Source organism: Aricia agestis, chromosome 20, assembly GCF_905147365.1.
Source record: "Aricia agestis chromosome 20, ilAriAges1.1, whole genome shotgun sequence".
Taxonomy (NCBI): domain Eukaryota; kingdom Metazoa; phylum Arthropoda; class Insecta; order Lepidoptera; family Lycaenidae; genus Aricia; species Aricia agestis.
The window spans coordinates 12,971,683-12,998,532 of NC_056425.1; the positions used below are offsets into that span (position 1 = coordinate 12,971,683).

Here is a 26,850-nt window from a genome sequence, read left to right on the forward strand (position 1 = left end):
AGGCGTTGGAAATATGTAAGTTGTGTATTGACTTGCTTGGAAGTTCTTTTTAATCATGTTATTTTAACTCTTTCTCTCTCTTAGATTAGGAATCACACACTTGCCAGATTAAGCATTAGGTTAGATTTAAAAGACCGTTAAAAGGTACAAATTTTTCATGCATTACTATACATAAATAACACAATATAATCGGCAAAAAAAATAATCAAGTTGCATGATCCATAGGTTCATTGGACGAAATATAAAAAGTTTTTGGTTGATTGATTCTCATTGCTTGTGCAGTGTGGTATAACACCGTCCTGCGCAGACGCATGTATGTTCACTAAGTACGCACTTTCTCCATATTGTTCTCGAGTCATAATAATTATGACATTTTGGCGCGACCCAAATTAATGGGCTAGCCGCAGCCTCCGGCTACACTTGTAAGTTGTAACAGATATAAAATTTTCAAACCAAAGTTTGATTTAAAATAGCACAACAAATATTTCAATGTCTACCAGCTGAGTTCCGACTATTAAAAAAAAAACATTATTTAGAACATTAGGCTGAAGTCTGAAGAGAAACAGCCGGACAGACAAGCAGGCAGTAAAGTCTGTTCTTTTTTAGGGTTCCGTAGCCAAATGGCAAAAAACGGAACCCTTATATATTCGTCATGTCTGTCTGTCTGTCCGTCCGTATGTCACAACCACTTTTCTCCGAAACTATAAGAGCTATAATACTATAGAAACTTGGTAAGTAGATGTAGTTTGTGAACTGCTTTAAGATTTTGATACAAAAATGGAAAAATTATTAAAAATTTTAGGGGTCCCTATAGGTACAACTGAAATAAAAAAAAAATCTTTCATCTAACCTATGCGTGTGGAGTATCTATGGATAGGTCTTCAAAAATCATATTGAGGTTTCTAATATTTTTTTTTCTAACCTGAATAGTTTGCGAGAGAGACTCTTCCAAAGTGGTAAAATGTGTGCCCCCCCCTCTAACTTCTAAAGTAGGGTAAGTCTAAAAAATATCTACGTGATGTACATTACTCCCAAAACTACCAACGAAAATTATTTCGAACGGGATCTAGCCAGTAGTTTTTTTATACGTCATAAATGGTAAACCTGAATTTAACTTTCAATAAATCAACTGAAATATTAAAATAAGTCAAAAACCTCTTAATTTCATAAAAATTATATACGTTACTGCTGCTGCGGAAGCCTTCATGGGCGAGTCCAACTCGCACTAGGCCGGTTTTTTTGGGTTGAAATTGGACATAACTTTCTTAACATTCTTCTTAATTAGATGATGATAGAAGCTAAGCTTAAGTAAGGAAACGAGGAAGAAAAGAAGTAAGTTATAATAGAGAACCGCAATTTAGATTATTTTACAACTTTAGAGACAGAACATAATATATGTATTTAGAGTTTAAATACATATCTATATATATACAGGGTGTAACAAAAATAAGTGATAATACTTTAGGGTGTGTACGTGTTCCTTGTAGAGAGTTCACTGTGAGAGTAGCAGCGCTGAAAGATCAAAAAAAAAATTCAGTTTTGTATGGGGAAACTCGTGACGCTCGGGCCCTTGCTCATACAAAAGTGAAAAAAAATGTTGGTCTTTCAGCGCTGCTACTTTCACAGTGAACTCTCTACAAGGAACATGTACACACCCTAAAGTATTATCACTTATTTTTGTTACACACTGTATGTATATATATATATATATATATATATATATATATATATATATATATATATATATATATATATATATATATATATATATATATATATATATATATATATATATATATATATATATATATATATATATATATATGAATGGATTTTCAAATGTGTTAGTCGCGTTAAAACTCGGAAACGGCTGGACGGATTGGGCTGATTTTAGTCTTAAAATATTCGTAGAAGTCCAGGGAAGGTTTTACAGTGACACAAAGTTTACCGGGACAGCTAGTATTAACTATAACTAAATGTTGCCAGCATCTTCAGCACATATGTTGCCTGGACAAATATTGTCCTATATCCTTTTCCGGATCTCAAAGTCGGATACATAATATTATTATGGTGTCCTGGACACTTTGAGCTCCCGAGGTGCACTTACCTCAATTCGAAAATTGGTTAGCATTTTAACTTTTAACAGTGAAGAGGTTTAGAGGTAGACACTTTCGCATAATAATTTTATTCAATCAGACATCATGATTTATAGTTTATCACTAAAATTATTAACATAAGGTTGTTTATTTGACTACGAAACAGTATTTTGTGAACTGTGAAGGTCGTATGTAATATCGGGGTCGGTGTTTATATTATATAGTAATTTGATGATACCAGACTTCGAATACATCCTTTATTAACCGACTTCAAAAAGAAAAGAGGTTATTAATTCGACCCGCGTGTGTGTTATATTTCCAGAACTGCCCAGTTATCGTTTATTCTATATCAGCGTCTGAAACTCTGAACAAATGTACCGAATGTGTGTTTTTATGTTTGTGTTCGCATATATACGTGGGAGAGCCATGCTTCGGCACGAATGGGCCGGCTCGACCGGATAAATACCACGTTCTCACAGAAAACCGGCGTGAAACAGCGCTTGCGCTGTGTTTCGCCGAGTGAGTGAGTTTACCGGAGGCCCAATCCCCTAACCCCTACCCTATTCCCTTCCCTACCCTCAACTATTCCCTTCCCTTCCCTCCCCTATTACCCTATTCCCTCTTAAAAGGTCGGCAACGCACTTGCAGCTCTTCTGATGCTGCGAGTGTCCATGGGCGACGGAAGTTGCTTTTCATCAGGTGACCCGTTTGCTCGTTTGCCCCCTTATTTCATAAAAAAAAAAAAAAAATTTACTAGGCATTTCAACTTGGGTAATATCGCAAGTTTCATAAAAAAACATTAGAGTAGTTTTTGAGATAGGGGATTTTATTTTTTTATATTTTAAGCTATAACTTTTACGACTAACCAACGGTCCTGCAGCCTGCTACAACTTACAGAACCTAATCTGGACCTGAAAGCACACTAACGTGAAGTAGCGTAGTTTCATAATGTGTGTGTGTGTGTGTGTGTGTGTGTATGTGTGTGTGTGTTGGGTGTGTGTGTACGCGCAGCTCGAGTATGTAAAAACCTATAAAGATGGAGAGTAGAATTATTAGAGTATTTAGTAGAGTAAAGACTCTTTACTATCTTGGTTTATAGGGTTCTGTGGTGACTACTAGGATGTCGTTAGGTATCTGTCTGTTCTTTTGCTTTGGTCTCGCTGTGTAGCCGCCAAACCGCGCACTCGGGCGGATGCATCTCAATCAATTTAGATAATACTAGATTTTTTTTAAACGGGCTGTGGCCCACCACACATTCCCACCACAGTATCTCCTGTGTCGCCAGGATCGACAGCGGTATATCCAACCACGAAAACCCTTTAATATGATCTTAGGGAGCCCGAGGGTCATGTCACATGCTAAAGCTGTCTTGGGACCCGCAACGAAATTAATCTGAAGAAAATAGGAGGAGTAGGAAGAATTAAATTACTAGATGTCGCCTGCAACAACGTTGCGCCAAAAATCATATACATTTTTCGGGGATAAGCAGTATCCTATGTCCTTTCCCAGGACTCAAAGTATTCAAGCCTTTCAGAAAAATCGGTTCAGCGGTTCGGGCGTGAGGAGGTAACAGACAGATTGACACTATCGCATTCATAATATTAGTATGGATATTGGAAGGGGGTTTAAGTTTCGCAAACGAATTCAAGATGGCGCACGTGACCTAACACCTGACCTCACAACTGTTGCTTTAATCATCATCATCCCGACACCCACTTCACTCAATGCTAAGAGCTTTTGAGTCGAGTTTTGATGGTTGACAAACATACAGACAAGTGACACTCAAATAATAGAGCGTTACTAATATGACGAAAAAACTTAGGCGCGTGGGCTTCAAGTTTTAGAGTTTGATGAAGTACAATCTACTTAAAAGAACTTACGAAAATAAATTAATTATTCATAGCCAGCAAATATGCTCCATTAATTTTGGTTAAAATGCTTTAAACTTTTCATGATCTACTAGATGACGCCCGCAATTCCGTTGCGCCAAAATTAGTTTATCGCGCGGGAACCGTACATTCTTCCGGGTTAAAACGTATCCTATGTCCTTTCCCGGGACTCAAAGTATCTCCATACTCCATACCAAATTACAGCAAAATCGGTTCAGCGGTTTGGGCATGAAGAGGTAACAGACAGACAGACAGACACACGGACAGACAGACAGACACACTTTCGCATTTATTAGTATGGATTTTGACCTATTTGATGACCTATTGTAATGCAAGCACATATAAAATTAACGGAGGATAACAATAGTTTTTATCATAGTTCTCTTTGAATGACATTTCACATTAAGTAAGTACTATTATCTCATATAATTTAATCATAATTTCGTTCACGTAACTCTAAATATGTATGGTATTTAAATTATTTAAGAGGAAAGTTTTGCTCTTTCGTAAGCAATCGTTTTATAGTTTTTTTAAATTCTCAATTAAAGGTTAGGTTAGGTTAGGGGGGGGGGGCAGGGGGAGGCAGCCGCCCCCCCTGGATCATGTTGACATCCCTACTAAGTATCTTTATAAACACTAAACACCTAGCTTATACAAAATCTGATTTGCCACAGATTTTAATTTAATGTGCTTTTTGTGACTGCATAGTACATCCTCTTTACTAACTTCCGAATTCTCACATAATATTATTAGGATGGCTTCGCGGACCACTTAGAATGCCTCCAGGGCAGGCAGTTCTTAAGAACCACTGCCACAATTAATGATTGGTCTCGCGCGCGGTGCTACGAGATCAATCATTAATCTGAGAGACAGACTGACAGACACACTTTTGCATTTATGAGTAAGATATACTTTGGTTTGAATTTACTTAAGCTGAAAGTAAGAAATTAGGTGACATAATCATAAATCGCGCTATCAAAGTTTTGAACTGAGAAAAATATAGAGTTTCCTCTGGGAGTTAACTTTAAGACTTAGCTAGATTGTGGTCTCTTCATGCTTTATTAAAAATTGAAATACAGCTCTGTAGCTAAGAAACTATCCATCCATATCCATACTAAGCCCGGCCGCACATTGTCCGAAATTTCTGATCAGAAACAGTTGAACGTCCGCGCTGTCTCTTACATTTTGTACTGAGCCGAGTGAGCTCGAACTCGCCGGAAGGATATTTCGGATAGTGTGCGGGGTGGCGCGGGCGGTCCGGCGAAATTCAACTGTTTCTGATCAGAATTCGGACAATGTGCGGCCGGGCTAAAAGTGCGTCTGTTTGTTACCTCTTCAGTCTTCACGTCCAAACCGCAGGACAGGTTTTGCTGTTTGGTATGGGTCCTGTAAAAGGACATAATATAGGTTGAAGCCAAACGAGCGTAATTTTGTGAGTCACAGAATTTCTGCCGCGTCTTTTCATACAAATCATGACTCACAAAATTACGCTCGTGTGAATCAAACAGGACTTTTGTATGAAACTGAATGCAGCAGAATTTCTGCCAGCCGAAATTCTGCGACTCACAACTCACAAATTACGCTCGTTTGGCTTCACCCATTAGGATACTTTTTATCTCGAAAAAAATGTACGGTTCCCAGGCCACGAGATAAACGAATTTTCGTGGCATCATCTAGGATATTATATAAATATGGAAGATTGCTCCTTTATGGTTGGGTTGCACCAGAGGCGTGGTTGAAGTTAAAGTTATGGTCAAAGTTATGGTTATATTTAAGGCTAACTTTAACTTTAACCTTAACTTTGACCACAGAATTTGACAGATGACAGCTGGTCCGACAAGGCTTGAAGTAAACGTGGGCGGGGGCGCTGCTGGTAAAGGCGTACTGTCAAAAATGACGTTTTTGTATGTCGACAGCGTTAGTTCCTTTTTTCGCCACGTGCATCTAAAGCCTTGTCGAGCTCTATGGTTATGGTTAAATATGGCGTCTTGATGGAGTCCACTTTTAACTTTAACCAAAGATTTGACATTTTGCATTGTAGGTAAAGTTATAGTTAAAGTTACAGTTATAGTTAAAGTAAGTTGGTGCAACCCAATCTAAGAGATACATAAAGCAACTTGAATCATGAATGGCTAACAACATGACATTTGGCACGATCATAACTTCTTATGTATGTCATGAGGTGTATGACTTGTATGTATGAGTCAGTATGACATAACATAACAGACATACCCAAATACGAACATACGGACAATAGTGTTATTAAAATATCTTAGATGGCCTTTCCACCTCCATCGCTATGTTATAATATATCATCATTATTAATAATAACAGACGGATAGTTATTAATAATTGTCATTATTAATAAAAATATGTTATAATTGATATTTATTACTAAATAATGGATTAAGTGAGCGTAAATAGTGATGATTAAAATATGTAGTGTAAACGTCTTGTATTTCTTCGTAGTTCAGTCTAATATTATATAAAAATAAGTCGGGTTTTCCTTCCTGACGCTATAACTCCAGAACACACGAACCGATTTCCACGGTTTTGCATTCGTTGGAAAGGTTTCAGGCTCCGTGAGGTCTATAGAAAAAACTTCAAGAGAAAAGCAGGAAAACAGGGAAAATCATTCTATAGTATCGTATTCATCAAAACAATGTTTGCCGGGACAGCTAGTTGTAATATTATTTTGTACTAGAGGACCCGACGGACATCGTCCAGCCCATAGACTTATTTATATATTATATTGTCGTAGTCCCGTCATATCTATGAAGTTTAAATTATCAAAAGCAGTGAGGTCTTTGGAATTAAGTGATTTTTCTAATAATTATTATCTTCTCTCTCTTAGATATTTCTTTATATAATCTTGAATCGCCGATCACAAAATATAGAACATAGAAATGTCGACATCATATCATCGAACGCTCATGTCAACTGCATAATATAAATCTTTGATCTTATTTAAAGAAGCGAAAAATAAAAGGGCCGTAGCCAAAGTCCCTTTCTTAAGCTTTTGTCAAACTGCATACATTTTGTTAACGAATTTTGTCATCATTGTTAACGAAAGATACTTTGTCTAAGGGGGCAGTTTCAGTACCTATCGATAGCTATAGTTCGTTAGTTTAATTATTGAAACTGCAGTCAAAAAGTCTAATAACCGGGCATTAAATAAATTTACAAAACATTAAGATACTGACCCACCGCCGAGACAAAAACCTTTTAACGTTGTTTTGTAATTTCCGTTAGCAAAAGGCCATCGTTATCACTATCTTGTCGATCAGTGGATCATATCTTAACAACAACACATAGTTTAATCAGTTACCTGTATCCTACATGTGTTTTAATTAAATAATGTATTCTGCAATTTAAAATTTTTCAATTAGCACTAATACAAATAATTTTAGACATCAGTTGAAAATTATAAACTTACAGTCCATGCTAATACGAGTATTTTTTAACAAGACGTTCCGCGCGTCCGCATTCGTAGCGCGAACCGTACATTTTCCCTGAAAAGGTAACCTATGTATTTACTCTTTCCCCGTGGTCTACTGTATATCTCTGCTAAATTACATAAGAATCGGTCAAGTACTTCGTAAGATTAGCTCGTTAAAAAACAAACCCTTTAGCTTTATTAATATTAAGTTACATCTAAGACAAGATTATCAATAATTTTATTCGAATGAAATTAAATTCAATAGTTGCATTCCAATTTTAATTAAATTAAATTCTTCCCATCACACAAATTACAATGAACAGTAAATGATCATGATGTGATAAATGATGCTGACGATCAATGGGTTACCAGCGGTTTTGTAATTTGTATTGACTTTGTATGAACATGAATGAAATAATCGTGAATTAAAATAATTGAATAATGATTAATCATTAATTTATTGCCTAATCACCTGTCTATACAAGTTTTATTCGATTTCTAAGAGATAAAGGACAATCCTGTGTCATTGAATTATGTTTTAACTTATTACAACTAGAAGGAAGAAAATTATTTGGCAGACCATTTATGTATATTATTATTATATTGTTTCAAATGAATTGCATAAACTACGTAAAGTGGAGTTAACATAAAAGGTATTTTCGTCACTCGAGTGTGTATCACAGTCTCTATCTGTCCACAGAGTGGAGGGCGCCGCGAGAGTATGGCGGGGGGCGCCCCGCCGCCCGCGCCGCCCCCGCCGCCCCCGCCGCCGCCCTTCCCCCCACATCCTCTGCGAGCCCTCGGTGACATGCAGCCAGTGCTCAGGTGAGAGATAAACTACAGATTACTAAAAAATCCTACGTAACTTAATAACTGTAGACCAGGGGTCACCAAATGGCGGACCGCGGTCCGCATCCGGACCACCGACCCATTGTGTGCGGACCAAGCATGTACGAAGATGATCTTAGTTCATCTTAGGACTTCAACATCTCTAGGATTTAATGTCAATATCTATAGCTTGCAACAATATTTCATTCTACACTTCAGAGAGATTCATTCTTATCTCATCTCATTGATATCTAAATAAATAAGTTTGTAATTTCCGTAATTAACTTTGTTTAATAAAATTTTTTTCAAAAATGTGTGGACCGCGAAGGTCATTTCATGTCTTAAAACGGACCCCGAGCGAAACTAATTTGGTGACCCCTGCTATAGAAGACCTTCCAAGTTATCTCGGTCATCGGTGCTTAATGCTTATGGATTTCTTCCGTTGGGGTGGTAGCGGAATGAATTGGTTTCTTAGAAGGCAAATAATATAAGAAACCAGTTCATAGTAGTTCATTTGCGATAGATTCTTTATCTAGGTCACCATTACAGCAGACGAAATAGTTTGGCTATTGTACTATCGACAGCAGCTGCTCGACCAAGCAATTAGATGGAATTTGTACCCTATTATGGGTACGTTTGTTGACTGTTGTAGGCCTTTAGTCCAGTCATTACGTCGGAAAAATCGGGTTAGAAATGCAAATGAACCAAGAAAGCCAAATTTTGGATACTACGTGGGGGATGGCTAGAAAAGCTTAAGTTCAAATTGTTGGGATTTCTCGGTTCATTTGCTTTTCCAAATGTATATAATGACTGGAGTACTTATATTTTGAGTCATTCTAGAAGAAAAGCAAAGTTTTATTGCTTGCTGGTCTGGGAATAAGTTTCCTTTTATAGTGATTCCAAGTTCCAGTTTCTTCTTCCCCAGATCCAACCCCCTGTACCAGGAGGAGGAGCAGGAGGTGGTGATCACGGTGGAGCTGTCTGAGGGCGAGGAGCCCCCGGTGAACCCCCTCGCCCCGCGCCGGGCGCCCTCCACTTCCTCGGGTAAGATGTACCGTCATGATAGCTCATTGGCTGTCCACCAATTTTTGTCTCATCACACGGTTTGGTGTAAGAAGTGTATCCAGTGGCGGCTCTAGGGGGTGGCGAACAAGGCAATCGCCCGGCGGGGCCTCGCACTTGCAGCGGGGCTAAAATGGTCGTTTTGGAGAATCGTAATATGAATCATGACATGATTCATTTTCTTAAAATCGCAAAATGCAATTCTGCTTGCAATTCATGTCTAGTAGTTCGTACTAATTTGACATTTGTCAGTTTGACAGTTTTGACAATTCATTTGCTGAATTGATTGAGAGGAATTGCTAAATGTGGCCATTTTAGCCACGCTGGGGCCTCGCAAGTTGTTTTTTTAGAAGACAAAAGTGCCTTGCAAAGACCTTCCGTCCGGGGCATCACAATGGGTAAGGCCGCCACGGAGTGTATCAAGTCCAAGTAATATACGAACTTACTCTTTCTCTGCCCAGCCTAGTGGTACCGACGATCCAAAGCGATCGGCAAGAATCAGGCTTGTGCCTGTTACCACCATCATGCCTATCCGATGCACATCTATCTATTGGAACATCAGCACAGGCACTGTCACCGAATTCGGTGTCAGGTGCGGAAGGCATTATCACAATATTAATCGGACAGATCTTAACTCAAACACTACAGCTTTTAATTTCAATTTCTAATTATTCACGTCAATGTGAAGTTTTGTTTCTAGTCTAGTTGTTTCAGTAGGATATAAGAATTCCAGATTCGAATCTGGAATTCTTCCTGCCTCCTATGTGCTTTTGATTAATTTCGTTCCGGCTCCCAACACAGCTTTAGCATGTCCCTAGGGCTCCCTGAGATCAAAAGGTTTTCGTGGTTCGATACCGCTGTCGATCCTGGCGACACAGGAGATACAGTGGTGGGACAAAGCCCGATTAAAAAATAGTCTCCTTGTTTGGTGTACACCAGGATACGGCAGTGGCGGCGGCAGCCACGGGCGCGTGTCCCCCAGTTTACCAAAGAGCGAAGAACAGGGCAGCGACCCCGACAGCCCCTCCGCGACCATGACCAGAAGCCTGAAGGAGGACATCAGAGCGTGTTTAAAGAACTACCCCAGGTAGGCCAGCCCATAGCAGGCATAAAATGATGATAGATGACTCACTCACACTAGATGCCTCACTTACAAATTGATTTCCTGACGACGCGACGTTTAAACTCTCCATACTCTTTGAATTGACATATTTATGGCTGTAGCAACTTGAAAGTGTTGTTACAAGATTCTCAGGACTCAGGCTGCTAGATTGCATTCTATCTTTCATTTATCTGTGTTATATCTACAATGAGATAAGCTTATACAATATAAAATAGGGGAAAAAGCATAATAATGAGAACCATACACTTAAGAAGCCATTACAGAAACCACGAAGAGTGTGTTTAAAACGCTACAAGTCTTCTTAGTTTAGTCTGTTATCATAATCCAATTTCTAATTATTATCATTTAGGCAGTACACCGACAAACCACCAGTGCGATGGACGAGCGACGTCGGCCAGGTCGTCGAAGCGGCAGTCCTTGGTGCCGGGGGCATTAGCGCAGCTCGGGCGAGGCTGCACGCAGCCCTGCTGGCGCTGCACGAAGCCAGGGTCCCCAACCGCGGCCCCTCGCTGCCCTACTGCGGCCCTGGGGTCAGGCCGGGTGATGTCACCATGATGCCGAAGACCACGGAGATGTCATTATTGGTGAGTAGACACATACACACACAGCTAACATTGAATTGACATAAGCCGACCACATGACATAGGTCCGTCAATAATTGCCTGGGAATCAATTTCCTCGATGGTACAAATAGGCGGTCTTAGGGTGAAGCCAAACGTAATTTGTGAGTTGTGAGTCGCGTAAATATCTTTTCATACAAATCATGACTCACAAAATTACGCTCGCTTAGCTTCGCCCTTACAGCTGTAGGGACCATCATGTATGTGTGAATATGCGAGTGCCAGCAGTTTTGTGTCTGGAAGGCGATGCATGTTAGAGACGACGGGCAGTCACTGCGTGAGGCCTTGAGTCCCATTCTTAAGAGGATTCCACACCGCCGTTTTTCCATACAAACGCTGTCCCCTGTTTCCTCCCTGGATAATGCCGGTAGAGTTATGATTTTTTTCCTGAATATCTATGGCCACTATTAGCATGTCCGTATGTTTTCTTTTTTTTCATAATTTAATTATTAAAAAAGATAAGAACGTCCAAAAACCCAAAAAAATGGCCAGATTTTCCTCTGCGTTCAAACACCCAGAAAACAAAACTGGCTAGAATATACAAAAAAAAATTAAAAATAGGAACACAGCTCAAGCCTTGCTTTAATTCTTAATGAAAAAATTACTTAAATCGGTTAAGTTTTGGAGAAGGAATCAGCGGACAACGAATCGAAGATTTTCTGTTCTTTTATTAGAACTTTTGTCGTGTTGTCTCTATCGCGCTCTGCGGTGGGAGATTTGAGATTGGTGAGACAGCAATACATTTTCAAATACCTATTTTCAATTTCTCTCGCCCCTGGTGTATCCTCTTAACATAAAAGACCATAACTTTTCCTACAAGCCACAGGTTTTTTGCAGAAGATATAACTAGGTTAATATTATGAATATATTAAAAGATGATAATGAATATTACTTCACACTATGCCGGCATAAAAAGGAACGCAATTTTAATTAATGACTTTAATCTAAAACATCGTAACTTAATGGAGTCGTTAATTTAATAGAATTTGTCGAAATAACTGTAAAGACTACGACTTTTAACCCAACACTCATTTACTAAACAAAATTAATGTTTAAGATAACATTTCATTTTAGATTAATTATGTACAAGTTATTTAGTAACACATTAACATAAAGTTGTTAAAAGACATGTAAAATGTAGTTAGTAAAAGTAGTTTGCATACATTATACTATGATGCATAACACTGTTCACACATTGTTAAAACTATATCCTCCTTAATAATTAAACGCATGATATTTACACAACGAATTCGATATAAAACGTTCTGTCCTTGTTTGATACGTTGAAATATCAGTTATACATATTATTAAGTATTATTCATCCTTTTTTTATGAAATAAGGGGGCAAACGAGCAAACGAATCACCTAATGGAAAGCATTAAGCAACCGTCGTCGCCTATGGACACTCGCAACATCAGAAGAGCTGCAGGTGCGTTGCCGGCCTTTTAAGAGGGAATTCGCTCTCTTCTTGAAGGTTTGCAGATTGTTTAGGTCCTGAAATGTGACAGTTCATTCCAGAGTTTTGTAGTGAGCGGCAGAAAGTTACGCGAAATCCTTCATACAGAAAGATAATATTAATATGTAATAACATAAAAGAAACACGTGTGCAAAATTAAATAAAAACAACGAAACACACTTTATTCTTGCTTATAAAATTCAGAAAAATATCATGTCAAAATTGGATAAAAAAATGCATTTTCAATGTGGTTCACTTCACATCCAAATACCCAATTTTGAAAGGCTTATCTAACATGCATCGCATCTAACGTGACATGACCCTTATACTTCTTATACATTGTGTTCATAGCTTACATATAGAGGTAATTCATAAACCACCTCACCGATTATCGTTTTCCACGCTCTATGTCGCGTGCGCATCTCGTTATGGTCCCTCAGACATACAAGTAGGTCACTGGTGTTACGTGAATACGCCACTGAATATACGGTTTGAAGGTTTACGTAAATTCGTACTAATATTTTAATTGGTGTGTCTGTGTGTTCGTCTGCACTTTGGGTCTATAAAGGCACTTTATAGGCCCAAAGTGCAGACGACCAGAACCAGAACTTTGACGACCTCTGTGGCTCAGTGGTGAGCGGGTTGGTAGCTCAAGCCGGGGGTCGCGGATTCGAATCTCGCCGACGGAACAAAAAGTTTTCAATGTTCCCGGGTCTGGATGTGTATTAAATATGTGTATGATATAAAAGTATTAAATATATTTCCGTTGTCTGGTACCTGTAACACAAGCCCTTTAGGTACTTAGCACGGGGCCAGACTGACGTGGTGTGAAGCGTCCATAGATATTCCATAGATATTAGAAAGCTGTGGACGTTAAAACTTTGAACGCGCTAATCTCAGGCATAACCGTTCCAATTAAAAAAAATGTGTTAGTCGTTAGATAGCTCATTTATCGAGGAACACCAACCACTGGAAAAATAGACTCACTGCGAAATGCTATTTGTAGCGGGTTGTGTAGCGGGCGAAGCTGCGCGCAACAATAACATTTCAAATGCCAAAGTGTATTTCTGTCTTTTTTTATTAAATAAGGGGGCAAACGAGCAAACGGGTCACCTGATGGAAAGCAACTTCCGTCGCCCATGGACACCCGCAACATCAGAAGAGCTGCAGGTGCGTTGCTGGCCTTTCAAGGGGAGGGTAGGGAAGGGAATAGGGGAGGGTAGGGAAGGAAATAGGAGAGGGTAGGGAAGGGAAAAGGGTAGGGGATTGGGCCTCCGGTAAACTCACTCACTCGGCGAAACACAGCGCAAGCGCTGTGTTTCGCCGGGCACTCAGCCCGTGGTATTTCTCCCTTCGAGCCGGCACATTCGTGCAGAAGCATGGCTCTCCCACGTCTAAACTCTGTTGGTTTATGATCGATAACCATGATTGCTTAAAGTTGTCTGTAACATGCACCATTGTCGTTGATTATTGGCAAGTAGCAACCATAGACGAATAATATGCCCAATTATTATTATTATTATCAGCCTACAGTGTCCCACTGCTGGGCAAAGGCTTCCCCTCTCTCTTTCCAAAGTTCACGATCCTGTGAAGATGTTGGCCACTCTTTATCAAACGCATCTAGTTCGTCGCGCCACCTTTTCTTGGGTCGGCCTCTGTAACGTTAAAGCGTTACATTTCGGACGAATTAACGCTAGTTAACGTTAATCGTTAATCCGTTAATATGTGTAATATGGCCTTGTTGTAACTTATATCATTGCGTTAGTGTACATACAAAACCTGTTGGTTTTTTAAGTTAACAGGTTAGGGACAAAACAAAATACTTACTTCTATAATAATTATTGTATTCTACCTAACTAAATTATACTGCACTCTTCTTTATCAACATGCAAATGATTTATAATAACAATAAACAAATCACTCTCTCTATAAGTACCGGCGCTGATTTCATTAGAAATGATAAAACGAAACAAATCTCTTCTCACTCGCATGCGCCTGAAAATGTATCTAGTATTGTTTTTGTTTCGTCTGAACCTGTTTTCGCGCCGCGCCGCGCCGCGGTGCCGTGCGGTAAATAGTATGCATTGGATTAACGATTAACGGACTTCTGCATATTAACGGAAGTTAACGAGTCCGTTAATATTTCGAAAAGTTAACTTAAAAGTTAATCCGTTAATCAAAATGTTAACTTCGTTAATTAACGATTAACGGATAAACGAGTTAATGCCCAGCTATGATGGGATAGCAATTTTCTGCAAGCGACTTTCGACCTAAACGATCTATTATTTACGCACGATATGCAAAACGATTGCTAAACCGCTCTTGAACTACATACAGTTCACTGTGGAAACTTTGCGTTTTGTAACCATAGGGGGTTTTGACCCCTCCGGCCACTGCCCACTGGGTTAGAAATAATCCTGGGTTCTTGTGTTTTATTTTTTTACTAGATGACGCCCGCAACTTCGCTGCGCCAAAATTCGTTCATCGCGCGGGAACCGTACATGTTTCCGGGATAAAATCCTATGTCCTTTCCCGGGACTCAAAGTATCTCCATACCAAATTTCAGCAAAATCGGTTCAGCGGTTTGGGCGTGAAGAGGTAACAGACAGACAGACAGACAGACACACATTCGCATTTATTTTATTACTATGAATCATTATGGATATGGATGGCGAAGAATGAGAGAGGTAACGTAATTTTTAAAATAGGCTTTATTTTTATCCAGATGTGTACATTCGTAGTTTTTCCTTTTATTAAGTAATATTTTATTTGAATGAAATGTGCCAGGGAATGAGACAGATTACCAGATAATAGGCCCTTTTTTGCTGGTCAGGTAATCTGAAGCCTCTACAAGTAACATACTCGTAAAATTTTAAGCGTTGTTTTAAGGCGGTTTTCAATAAGGACGTTTTGAAACTCTTTTTTTTTTTTTTTTTTGAAATAAGGGGGCAAACGAGCAAACGGGTCACCTGATGGAAAGCAACTTCCGTCGCCCATAGACACTCGCGCATCAGAAGAGCTGCAAGTGCGTTGCCGGCCTTTTAAGAGGGAATAGGGTAATAGGGGAAGGTAGGGATGGAAAGGGAACGGAATAAGGGAGGGTAGGGAAGGGAATAGGGTAGGGGATTGGGCCTCCGGTAAACTCACTCACTCGGCGAAACACAGCGCAAGCGCTGTTTCACGCCGGTTTTCTGTGAGGACGTGGTATTTCTCCGGTCGAGCCGGCCCATTCGTGCCGAAGCATGGCTCTCCCACGTCTAAAACTCAAGTCTTTTATGTCCAGCCAGATTTATTTCTAACCGACAATCTTCATTTTAATATGAAAAAGCAAAGATATATTATACCACGATTAGCTTTAACCTAGATTAACTAAAGTGCTATTGAATGCTCAGATTTTTAGCTCTACATCTCATAAGTCATAGCGAACATGTAGGAAAAGTGCTCACAATTTTTAATGCATTTAGGTCGTTTCCATTAGTATTGAAAAAGGAAGATACACAAAATGGTAATTTTAAAATTCAATACGGGCAAAGAACTAGAATGTGGTAAAGTTACCATGCGTGACAACTAAACCAAACACTGTTCTGAGCATAATAATTTATCTAACAGGAAAATAAGGTTTTATATAACACAAATCATTCTAAACTACATTTTTTGTTGTAAATAATTTTATAAGTTTTCCAAATGTGTAACTGTGATGCAGTGGCCGTGCCACGAAACCGTTTTGAGACTCAAACAATCGTACGAGAAGCCGCGTCCTATTCTAACAAACGTGAAATTACTTTGTTAGAGCAGGACGCGGCTTTCTCAGCCGCTCGTTTGAGTCTCAAAACGGTTTCGTAGTAGGCCTAGGCCCTAGGCTCGTGATATTCACGAGCCGCGCCGCGCCGAGCCGATTTGTGCGAGCGAGCACGAGCCAAAAGGCGAGTCCGGTGACATGCTCGAGACTGTCGAGAGGCTTCCCACATGTGTCTTTAAAAGGTACGGTAAGCCTGTAGGAACATTTCAAAATGTAAAAAAATAAAGCCTCATTTTCATATATCTAAGCTTCCGACCGATTTTATGACACATCACACAACCAACGCGCGCTATAAACTGAAGTCCACGCGGACGGAGTCGCGGGCAACAGCTAGTAATTTATAATTAGGATGCCAAAATATGCTTCCTCATAGTATTATAACCAACACACACTAAACTCAACATTTCTGCAACGATCAAACTTGAAAACACAAATATGGGTTTTTAAAGCCCTAAAACTCTACCTCCAAAATCATTCTGCCCTTAATTTATTATATTATTTATAGTTATCCTTCACAATTTCACTTTTGTACACCCACGATACGCCATATTCGTAGAAAATGTGTTCACAATAAGGTCAGCAGTGGGCAATTGTCGATGTTATCTGTAAATTGTAATAAGCTAAATTCTGATTTCATTTTAGATGTCCTGTTAGCTTATGAGTGGAAGAACACAATAACTAACTGTAAAAAAATTACGGTAAATTACGGCATCTCCGTAGGCGAAGCGCCTTAAACCAATTTTCAAAAAATCAAAAACTTATTGCATGTGGCATGTGCTCATGTGCTCACATGTGCCATCTCAAAAAAACTATTTTTGAGAGAGCACAATTTACCGTCGTTATTCGACTGTTGTCGATTCACTTTAAAAATAAGTGAAGTGTCATCAGCAAAATGTACTTAGGTACTATCTTGTTATCATTATCAACCGTCCGAATGTTTCAAAATGTTAGTTTTTGATTTTTGAAAATTGGTGTAAGGCGCTCCCCCTACGGATATGCCGAAATTTACCGTATTTTTTACAGTTAGTTATCGTGTTCTTTTATTTTCTTATATTAACGTTCTGAGCGTTAATAGCAGCATTTCAAAGGGATCTTTTGCAATTTGCATACAGGCGCTTTGTATGAGACAGAAATTTAAACAGAAAAATTGTTCCCAAAAAAGTTTCTATATGCAATAAGTATGTATATTTATTCTGAGTTTTTAAACGAAATAAATAGTATAAACCTGCCTCTATATTTAGGCTTTATACAAACAGCTGATGATTAAAACTTGTAATACACGTCAAACCTGTACCAAAACCCTCGAACTTATCGATAAGTATCAATTATACACTGTAATTAGTATTTTGTAATTACCTCATTTAACAGACATAAATTATACAAAATTATTGTATATTTACAGTAGCTTTTAGCTGGATTCATAAAAGGAGATGGCAGATTTTGGGCTAAAAGGCTTGTAAAGCAGATAATATATAGAACCGGTGTTAGGCACCGTAGCTAATATTAACATTCTGAAAGTAAATTTCTTAAAATCTACTCAGAAATAATTTATTTTTATTTTTTTTATTTTTATACAGGTTGTAACAAAACTAAGTGATAATACTTTTAACATTTAGTTTATATTTTTTTATTTTATTTATATTTATAAGTTTTATAAAGGGTGTGTATGGGTCCCCTATATTATACAGAGTTCGCTGTTAAAGTAGCAGCGCTGAAAGAGTAACCTACTTTTCAGTTTTCTCCCTTTGTATAGACAAATTCAAGACGCTGCGTGCTGGGCTGGGGCGCTTGCCTATACAAATATTTTAAAAAAATTTGCTCTTTGAACGCTGCTAATTTCACAGTGGACTCTATATTAAGGGAAACATACACGCCCTAAAGTATTTTCACTTAATTTTGTGACACCTGTATATTACTGATTTAAATTATTAAGAGGATACACCAGGGGCTACAGAAATGAAAAAAAAGTACGTGTAATATCTATAGCTGTCTCCCTTACCTCAAGCCTATACCGCAAAACGCGATAGAGACAACTGCAGAAAATCCAGAAAATCAACGATTCGTTGTCCCCTGATTCCTTCTCCAAAACTTAACCGATTTAAGTAGTTTTTTCATTAAAGATTAAAAAAAGGATTGAGCTGTGTTCCTATGTTTTGCTTTTTTTATATAATCTAGCCAAATCTGTTTTCTGGACGTTTGAACACAGCGGAAAATCTGGCCATTTTTTTGGGTTTTTGAACGTTCATATCTTATTTAATAATTAAATTATGAAAAAAAAGAAAACATAGGGACATTGTATTAGTGACCGTAGATATTCAGGAAAAAAATTATAACTCTACTAGCATTATCCAGGGAGGAAACAGGGGACAACGTTTGTATGGAAAAAAGGGCGGTGTGGACTCCTCTTAAAGCTTAGACTTAGCTTGGCATCACGTTGCAACAAGACGCATAAAAACCGAGCCTAAAATCAAGAAACATTTCTGTGTCCCTTCACAAACACATTTGCCAATTTAGCATAGCTGTAGTATGTCGCAATGGAAGATTATCGTGACACGTATAATGCAACCGATATTGGCGCCAGCCGACTACAGCCGTTGATGTAAGATAAATAGATACAGCAGTGTTTTTCAACCCGTGGGACGCGACCCCCCAGGGGTGAGGGGTGGTGAGGGGTCGCGGATTTTTTTATGTCAAGGGGGTCGCGTCATAAAAAAGGTTGAAAAACAACTGAGATAGTTTACAGTATGTTGTCGAATATTTTTAAACAAAAAAGTAAAAACCCACAATCGAACACAAAACCTTCTCCTTTTTGGAAGTCGGTTGAAACATCGATAAAATATAACCGATAAATATAATCAAAAGTCAGGTCACAAGGGACGAAACACGATATTTTTTTTTAATTATAAAATTGGGGCCGTCTATGGACTGTTCGCCCATATCCTTTTTTTGTTATTTTATTATTTAGATTTTTCGCACCAAGGATAATTGAAATAATATTATTTTTAATTATAGTAATTCATTTTTAATCAATAAACCCATGTTTGCAATTACTAATATACGCTTTGTCTGTGTGTTACCTAGTCTTCATGCTTAAACCGCAACGGTTTTTTTAAGAAATTTTGTTTGTAGATACTTACTTTAAGTGTGGGGAAATGTTTTTCAACCTTTTTAATGATGACAGACAGACAGACAGACACACTTTCGCATTTATAATATTAGTATGGATTTATAATATATCAGTATGTACTATGTATATAAATTTTAGTATGTCAGTGTAGTATCAGTGACCGCGGCTGCCTTGCAGGCGGCGATGTCGATGTCGCAACCACAGATTCACACGTACCTACAATGTACACACACCTGCAGAGGTGCTTTATCTATTTTATATTAGCTCTTGGTATTTTATAAATGGACCAATTAATCAAAAATGACGTCCACAACTCATTTGTCACACGGAAAACTATCCTTTGTTCTTTCTCATCTCTCATCTATATGCCAATTTTCTCCTGAATCGATTCAGTGGTTTAACCGTGTAAAAGTCACAGGCAGACAGACAAAGTTTTGAATTTATATTGGTGTTTAAGGATACCTAAAGGCTGTCCATACTAATATTATAAATGCAAAAGTGTGTCTGTCTGTTTATCTTTCTGTTACCTCTTCACGCTCAAACCGCTGAACCCATTTTGCTGATATTTAATGGCATGAGATAAACAGACAGACACCCTTTCAAAATAATACATATAATAATAATAACTCCCACACCGGTTTCGGTGACGGTGGACGGATTCATTGAAACCAGGCCAGCTACGCAGGAGCAATTTTATAGTGCCCAAATGTGTGCGCAGTACACAAGAGCACTCTCTATTCCTTTACTCTCATAACCCAGTGGGACGGACGACTGACACGACTGGCGAGAGATCAGGCGTAGGACCGACTTTTTACATGCCCATCCGACGCATGGATCATCTTACTTGTCAGACAATCAGGTGATCAGCCTGCATTGTCCTAACCAAACTTGGAAATAACATGTTTCCAACGCGGGAATCGAAATCACGACCTCCGAGTCAAGAGCCGCGCTCCAAACCACTAAACCACGGAGGCGTTAAAAAAAATTAAAAAATAATACATAAGTATTTGTAAATGGATACTTCTGCAACATACTATCGTTAACAAATTAATCATAAAATTAAAAACACTTATCTTCATGACTGTCCAGTGAAATTACTTGCACCATTAATATAAAATAATTTATTTGTTTTGACCGAACCTTGCACCTCCATGTACGTAGTAAGAGGTAGATCAGTGTCACGATATGTGGAGCTTTCGTTTTTAACTTGGCTATTGGTAATCATGGGTTAAAATATGTTTTAGAATCTGAGAAAATAATATAAATTATTATTTTTATATTATTTAATTATTATTATTTTTCTCAGATTCCGTAAGTATAGTCCGTATGGTAAATTTTGATTACATTTTTATCTAGGACTCAAGTTACTCTGCCAGAAATCTTCATCTAGAGCTCAAATATTCTGACTTCTAAGTTCTGACTCTAGACTTATACAGTAAAGTGAACTTGGGCCTACTCGTAGCTGAGTTAGTGTGTTAGACTCACGGAGCTCATACAATTAGTTCCGTGGTTAGATTTCCCAAAGGTGTAGGTACCTACTTTATATCTATGCGATGTGCCCAATCAAAATAATATCCAGGTCCAGTAGTTAGTAAGATTAGCGCGAACAAACAAAAAAATTACCTCTACATTTCTTTAATATGACTTATGAAGTTATGAGTTAAATGTTGTAATCAATATACCTATTTTCCATCATCACTACACAATACACATCATTGTCTAACGTCTACCTGTTGCTACCACATCCAATCGCAGTCAATTAAGGATGAATTAGAGTCATTGTAATCTGCGGCTATAAATTGTGAAACAAATAATCGTTTACTCGATGTGCGTGAATGTGTGACTAAAGGAAGGTCGAAAGGCAATTGTAGTGAGATCTTGCTTGAACAAAACGTATCCCGCGGTAGCCATACGCTTATTAGGGCCTTAATAGCTTTGGCCTAGAAAAAGATGGCGCGATGAGCTATAGGTCAGGCTGGCCAGTGGTGGTGCAGGAGCGAGCACAATGGAAGATCTTGGGGAAGACCAAGACCCAGCAGTGGAGTGGGACAGTATAGTCGAAGAAAAAAAATAGCTATGAGCAATCTTTCTTACAAAATGAAAACCGGGTGAAGCCAAACGAGCGTAATTTTGTGAGTCGTCAGTCGCAGAATTTCTGCCGCATAAATATCTTTTCATACAAATCATGGTTCACAAAATTACGCTCTTGTGAATCAAGCAGGACTTTTGTATGAAACTGAATCATGAATGCAGCAGAATTTCTGCCAGCCGAAATTCTGCGACTCACAACTCACAAATTACGCTCGTTTGGCTTCAACCTAAAAAAGTCATTAATCATTTCCGCACTAGCCCGCGTCTTCCGAATAAAATGTTGCTTAGCTAAAACTGTGTTAATCGCCAGAAATTGTACATTTTTCCGGGATAAAACTACCTCCTATTAACTATGCTATGTCCTCTGATAAGACGTAGGTATATATAAAAAAAACCTGCAGGATTGTGCCGTGTGAGCCTACTCTTAAGCGGTAACAGACAGACAGACGACAGTCAAACCACTCTTTGAGCAGTCCAAAAATTTCATGTAAATTTTTTTCTAGATAGACAATCGGTACAGTTACCTATTGTTTTACTATCCATACTAATATTATAAATGCGAAAGTATCTCTGTCTGTCTGTCTGTCTGTCTGTCTGTCTGTCTGTCTGTCTTGCTTTCACGCCAAAACTACTGAACCGATTGCAATGAAATTTTGTATACAGTTATTCTAGAGTCTGAGAAAGGACATAGGCTACATTTTGATGTGGGAAAATATCTTATTTCCATGCAAATTTCGATGAAAATGAATTCGCATTGCGTGTGGCCAGCGCTCATCCCGGGGGTCCTGGGTTCGAGTCCCGCAGGCGGAACAAAAAGTTTTCAATGTTCCTGGGTCTTGGATGTGTATTAAAATAAAATTTCAAAAATCTTAAACATATTTTATGTATAATATTATAAAAAATCCAGAAATATATCGATGGAATGAACATTTTACGATTCAACAGATGGCATTTTATTTTTTACTTTATTGTAACATAGAACTAATCATACTTATTAGTTAGTATGTTTTTGTTTATAGTTTTTAATACGTTAGAATATTATGTTTAATAATATTATCACTTGGTATAATAATAATCAATCTATCTTATCTTATGTAGAACTCCTACTGCATTTCTAATCCATACTATCCATACTATCCATACTAATATTATAAATGCGAAAGTATCTCTGTCTGTCTGTCTGTCTGTCTGTCTATCTGTCTTGCTTTCACGCCAAAACTACTGAACCGATTGCAATGAAATTTTGTATACAGTTATTCTAGAGTCTGAGAAAGGACATAGGCTACATTTTGATGTGGGAAAATATCTTATTTCCATGAAAATATCGATGAAAATGAATTCACATTGCGCGTGGCCAGCGCTCATCCCGGGGGTCCTGGGTTCGAGTCCCGCAGGCGGAACAAAAAGTTTTCAATGTTCCTGGGTCTTGGATGTGTATTAAAATAAAATTTCAAAAATCTTAAACATATTTTATGTATAATACTAGCTGTTGCCCGCGACTTCGTCCGCGTGGACTTTAGTTTATAGCGCGCGGTGTCAACAAAATTTGTGTCAAATTTAAAAACTTTTTAAAACCCTGGTAAGTGCTTCCGGTGTAGCGCGGCCCTTAATTAATCAAAATACCCAAAAACAGCTATGCAGTGTGCACATAATCTATACTAATATTATAAATGCGAAAGTATCTCTGTCTGTCTGTCTGTCTGTCAGTCTCGCTTTCACGCCAAACGCCAAAAGTATCTCTGTCTGTCTGTCTGTCTGTCAGTCTCGCTTTCACGCCAAACGCCAAAACTTCCGAACCGATTGTAATGAAATTTTGTATACAGATAGTCTAAAGCCTGAGAAAGGACATAGGCTACTTTTTTACTGGAAAAAAGGGTTGTAAGGGGGTGAAAATGCGTAAATTTGTTCAAATTAAGTTAGTTCCAACAATTCATAATAGATGGCGCCGTGCGTCTTCTACATCGCGCTGACGCTTGCTCAAAAGTCTTTCTATAAGACGTGGTATCATCTTTTTAAGTTTCGATTTTTTTCGATTGTTATATCTATTCTACGGTATTAAATAACTCAGTACTTTATCTGTGCAGTGACGTAACCTTAAATCTATCAATGATAAATAGTTTATGGGTAAAGTTGTGTAATTGGAGGGCTAAATAAGCTTTAAAATTTGGCATAAAATATAAAGTTTAATATAAAAAAATGAAATACTTATTGTGTGCACACTGCACAGTTGTATTGATTTAAGGGGTACCAGGGTTTTTTTATAAAAGCTTTTGACACCAATTTTGTTGACATCGCGCGCTATAAACTGAAGTCCACGCGGACGAAGTCGCGGGCAACAGCTAGTAAACAATAACATAATAAAATCGGCGAAGTGCGAGTCGGACTCGCGCACGAAGGGTTCCGTACCATTATAGAGCAAAATTAGGCCAACATTTGTATTTTTTGTACGGCAGCCCCCCTTTTTATTTTATTTTAAAATTATTATTAAATATTACAGTATACATTAGCATCCTTACTAATAAACGTTGTATAAGCTTTGAATAGTTATACAGTGTTTTGTTCCTGTCACACAAGTGACATTTTTAATTGGATTGAAGAAGACAAAACACTGTATAACTATTCAAAGCTTATACAGCGTTTATTAGTAAGGAGGAATATAATTCAGGACTTTGAGAAAAATTCAAGTTGTCATTATTGATATAGAGCAAAAAATGAACAATGTACGGTTTCCGAAGTATTGGAACAACTAAATTGGAAAGGTAACAAACACAGACACTCTTTCGCATTTATAATATTGGTACCTATTGATAACATTTAGTAGGACCTTTTTAGTAATGCAATAAATAATGCTTTACCGTAGTACGTACTTAACTTTTTAATATTATACTGTGGCTCTGCCGGTATCACCAAATTATAGGTCTATATAGGATCTGATGGCAAAAATTGAGAAAAGAAATTGACTAGCAATACCGGGGTTATTGGAATAAAATATTTTGATCCTTTTTTTCCTTATAGCGGCTGATTCTGTGTGTGAAACATGCAAATTGCAAATATATAAATTTATCTAATGATCAAGGATATTTTTTGAAAATTTGCCATCCTTTGCCATCAGATTCTGGTAGACCTATCATATTGTTACTGGCTGGAGAATATTTCCTAAGTTGAAAACATTATGCTTCCTCTTTAACAATTTTAAAACAAACTCAAAAACACAACCCTTTTGGCGCAGTTAAGTAAAAAGATATTGCACATAAACATTTATGCAATACTGAACTTTAATCTAAAATATCTATCCTTAAAAGGAAAGTGCTTTACTTTTACCACTTTTTTCGCAACAAGGCCGAAGAAGAAGTCGACCTTAATAGTGTAAAGTAATGATAATTTACTTTATTAATTAATATTATTATGCTATATTATAAGGGCCGATACCTTTCACTCGAGCTCCGGCAAAAATTTTTACTTTTTTATTTCGTAATTCTCTAGGTCTAAACTCTAAAGTCTAGATACCGCACTCGAAGACTTCTATGATCGCTAAACTTTGATTTAAAGTGTTAAAGACAGAATGTATGTCAAAATGATAATTAATTTAAATATTTATTAAAAGTCTGTAAGTACTAAGTACCGTTAAAAACTGATTGTGTTTTGTTTTCTGTTTGTTTATTGTCTGTTCTTAACCGACTTCCAAAAAGGAGAAGGTTATATGTTCGGCTGTGGATTTTGAAAGTAATATAAATCGAGAATTAACATACTGGTAAAACACTTGTATGTTTTCTACTAAACATTGTATGCATGTTGTAAACTGCGGCAATATAACATGTAAGCACGTATGTTTAGGAAGTCATCACACACTTTCTATAGGAAACGATACTAATCAAATTAATGGCGAGACATTACCTACATCTATGAGTGTGATCGACTGAAATTTGCAGCGGCATGATTTATATTATGCACTTGGCCGGTTTTATTTGTATGGTAAACTGGCTTTTAAGGCCCAGTAGTCCCTAAAATTAGCAGCAGTCTGTCAGTACGAAGACATTAAAATAACATTCATATCAGCGCGCCTTGCACAGTAGCGGTTACGCGCTCGCCGCGTGCCTTGATAATAGATAATATTAGTAAAAACTAAAAACCTTTTGTTTTTAGTATTACAAAAATCAAATATATCAAATCGTTTACGTAAGGTTACGACACATATACTACATTTTTTGTTTTTTCTAGAAAGTGTGTAATTTAGTCATAAAATGATTTAATTATGAAAAACAGCGTTATAACAGTCATATTTGAGATTTTTTCTATCGAGCAGAATTTTTCAAATTGTGTACCTTTGCGTATAGGAAATTTTCTCAATTTTAAAACGGTACTTATTTTATACTTAAATAATGGCATTTCCTTAACTAAACAGATTATTTAAAAAAACCCATTTTACGTTATACGTAGTTGCAACAACCACAGCGCCTTAAGTTAAACAGGTTTTTAAGGAAGTTTTTAAAGATTCGCGATATACAGTATGTAACAAAAATAAGTGATAATACTTTAGGGTGTGTACATGTTCCTTGTAAAGAGTTCACTGTGAAAGTAGCAGCGCTGAAAAACGAAAAAATTTTTTCACTTTTGTATGGGCAACGGCCCGAGCGTCACAAGTTTCCCCATACAAAAGTGAAAAAAAAAAATTGGTCTTTTAGCGCTGCTACTTTCACAGTGAACTCACTACAAGGAACACGTACAGACCCTAAAGTATTATCACTTGTTTTTGTTACAACCTGTATGTTATATTATATCGCGAAAAAATGTTCCCCTAGGAACATTTTTCACGATATAATATATAATATATTATCGCGAATAAGTAAAATTTAATGGTTCTGGAAAACAAAACTAGCTGTATATCTGCGCTACGCCGCTGAACCGATTTGGCTGATTTTAGTCTTGAAATATTCATGGATGTCCAGGGGTTATATTAGGAAAGTAATACGAAGTTCACCCAAGCGCGGTCGCAGCCTGAAATTTGGGGGGGAAGGTGGGGTCACTCACTAGTCATTCATTTTTTTTTTATCTGCGCCCTCGGACGGTTCTGTCAAAGCTGTCTAAGGTCGGACGCAGTGGTGGTGAGGGGATAGCTAGAAATTTCCTTTTATTTGCAAGATTTTTCAATTTGACCTTAGATTTTGGGGGGGGGGGGGTCATATCCCCCGTGACCCCCCCCCCTTCGGACCGCGCCTGAGTTCACAGGAATCTAGTAAACAACAAGCAATAATCCAAACCACAGATTACGAAATGTAACAGCTTACACTGACCAATTGCACCACCACTTAGGTAACATCAC

At 37.8% G+C, this 26,850-nt stretch overlaps 1 protein-coding gene across 1 annotated transcript in view; it reads left to right on the forward strand.

Annotated features, from left to right (window-relative positions):
* Positions 1 to 26,850, forward strand: part of LOC121736920 (WASP homolog-associated protein with actin, membranes and microtubules-like) — a 38,351-nt gene that overhangs the window by 6,194 nt on the left and 5,307 nt on the right. Inside the window, exons 2-5 of the mRNA XM_042128388.1 lie at positions 8,125 to 8,249; positions 9,178 to 9,296; positions 10,254 to 10,401; positions 10,787 to 11,021. Of these exons, the coding sequence (XP_041984322.1) occupies positions 8,146 to 8,249; positions 9,178 to 9,296; positions 10,254 to 10,401; positions 10,787 to 11,021 (606 nt within the window). The 5' untranslated portion in view covers positions 8,125 to 8,145. The remainder of the gene's footprint in view (positions 1 to 8,124; positions 8,250 to 9,177; positions 9,297 to 10,253; positions 10,402 to 10,786; positions 11,022 to 26,850) is intronic.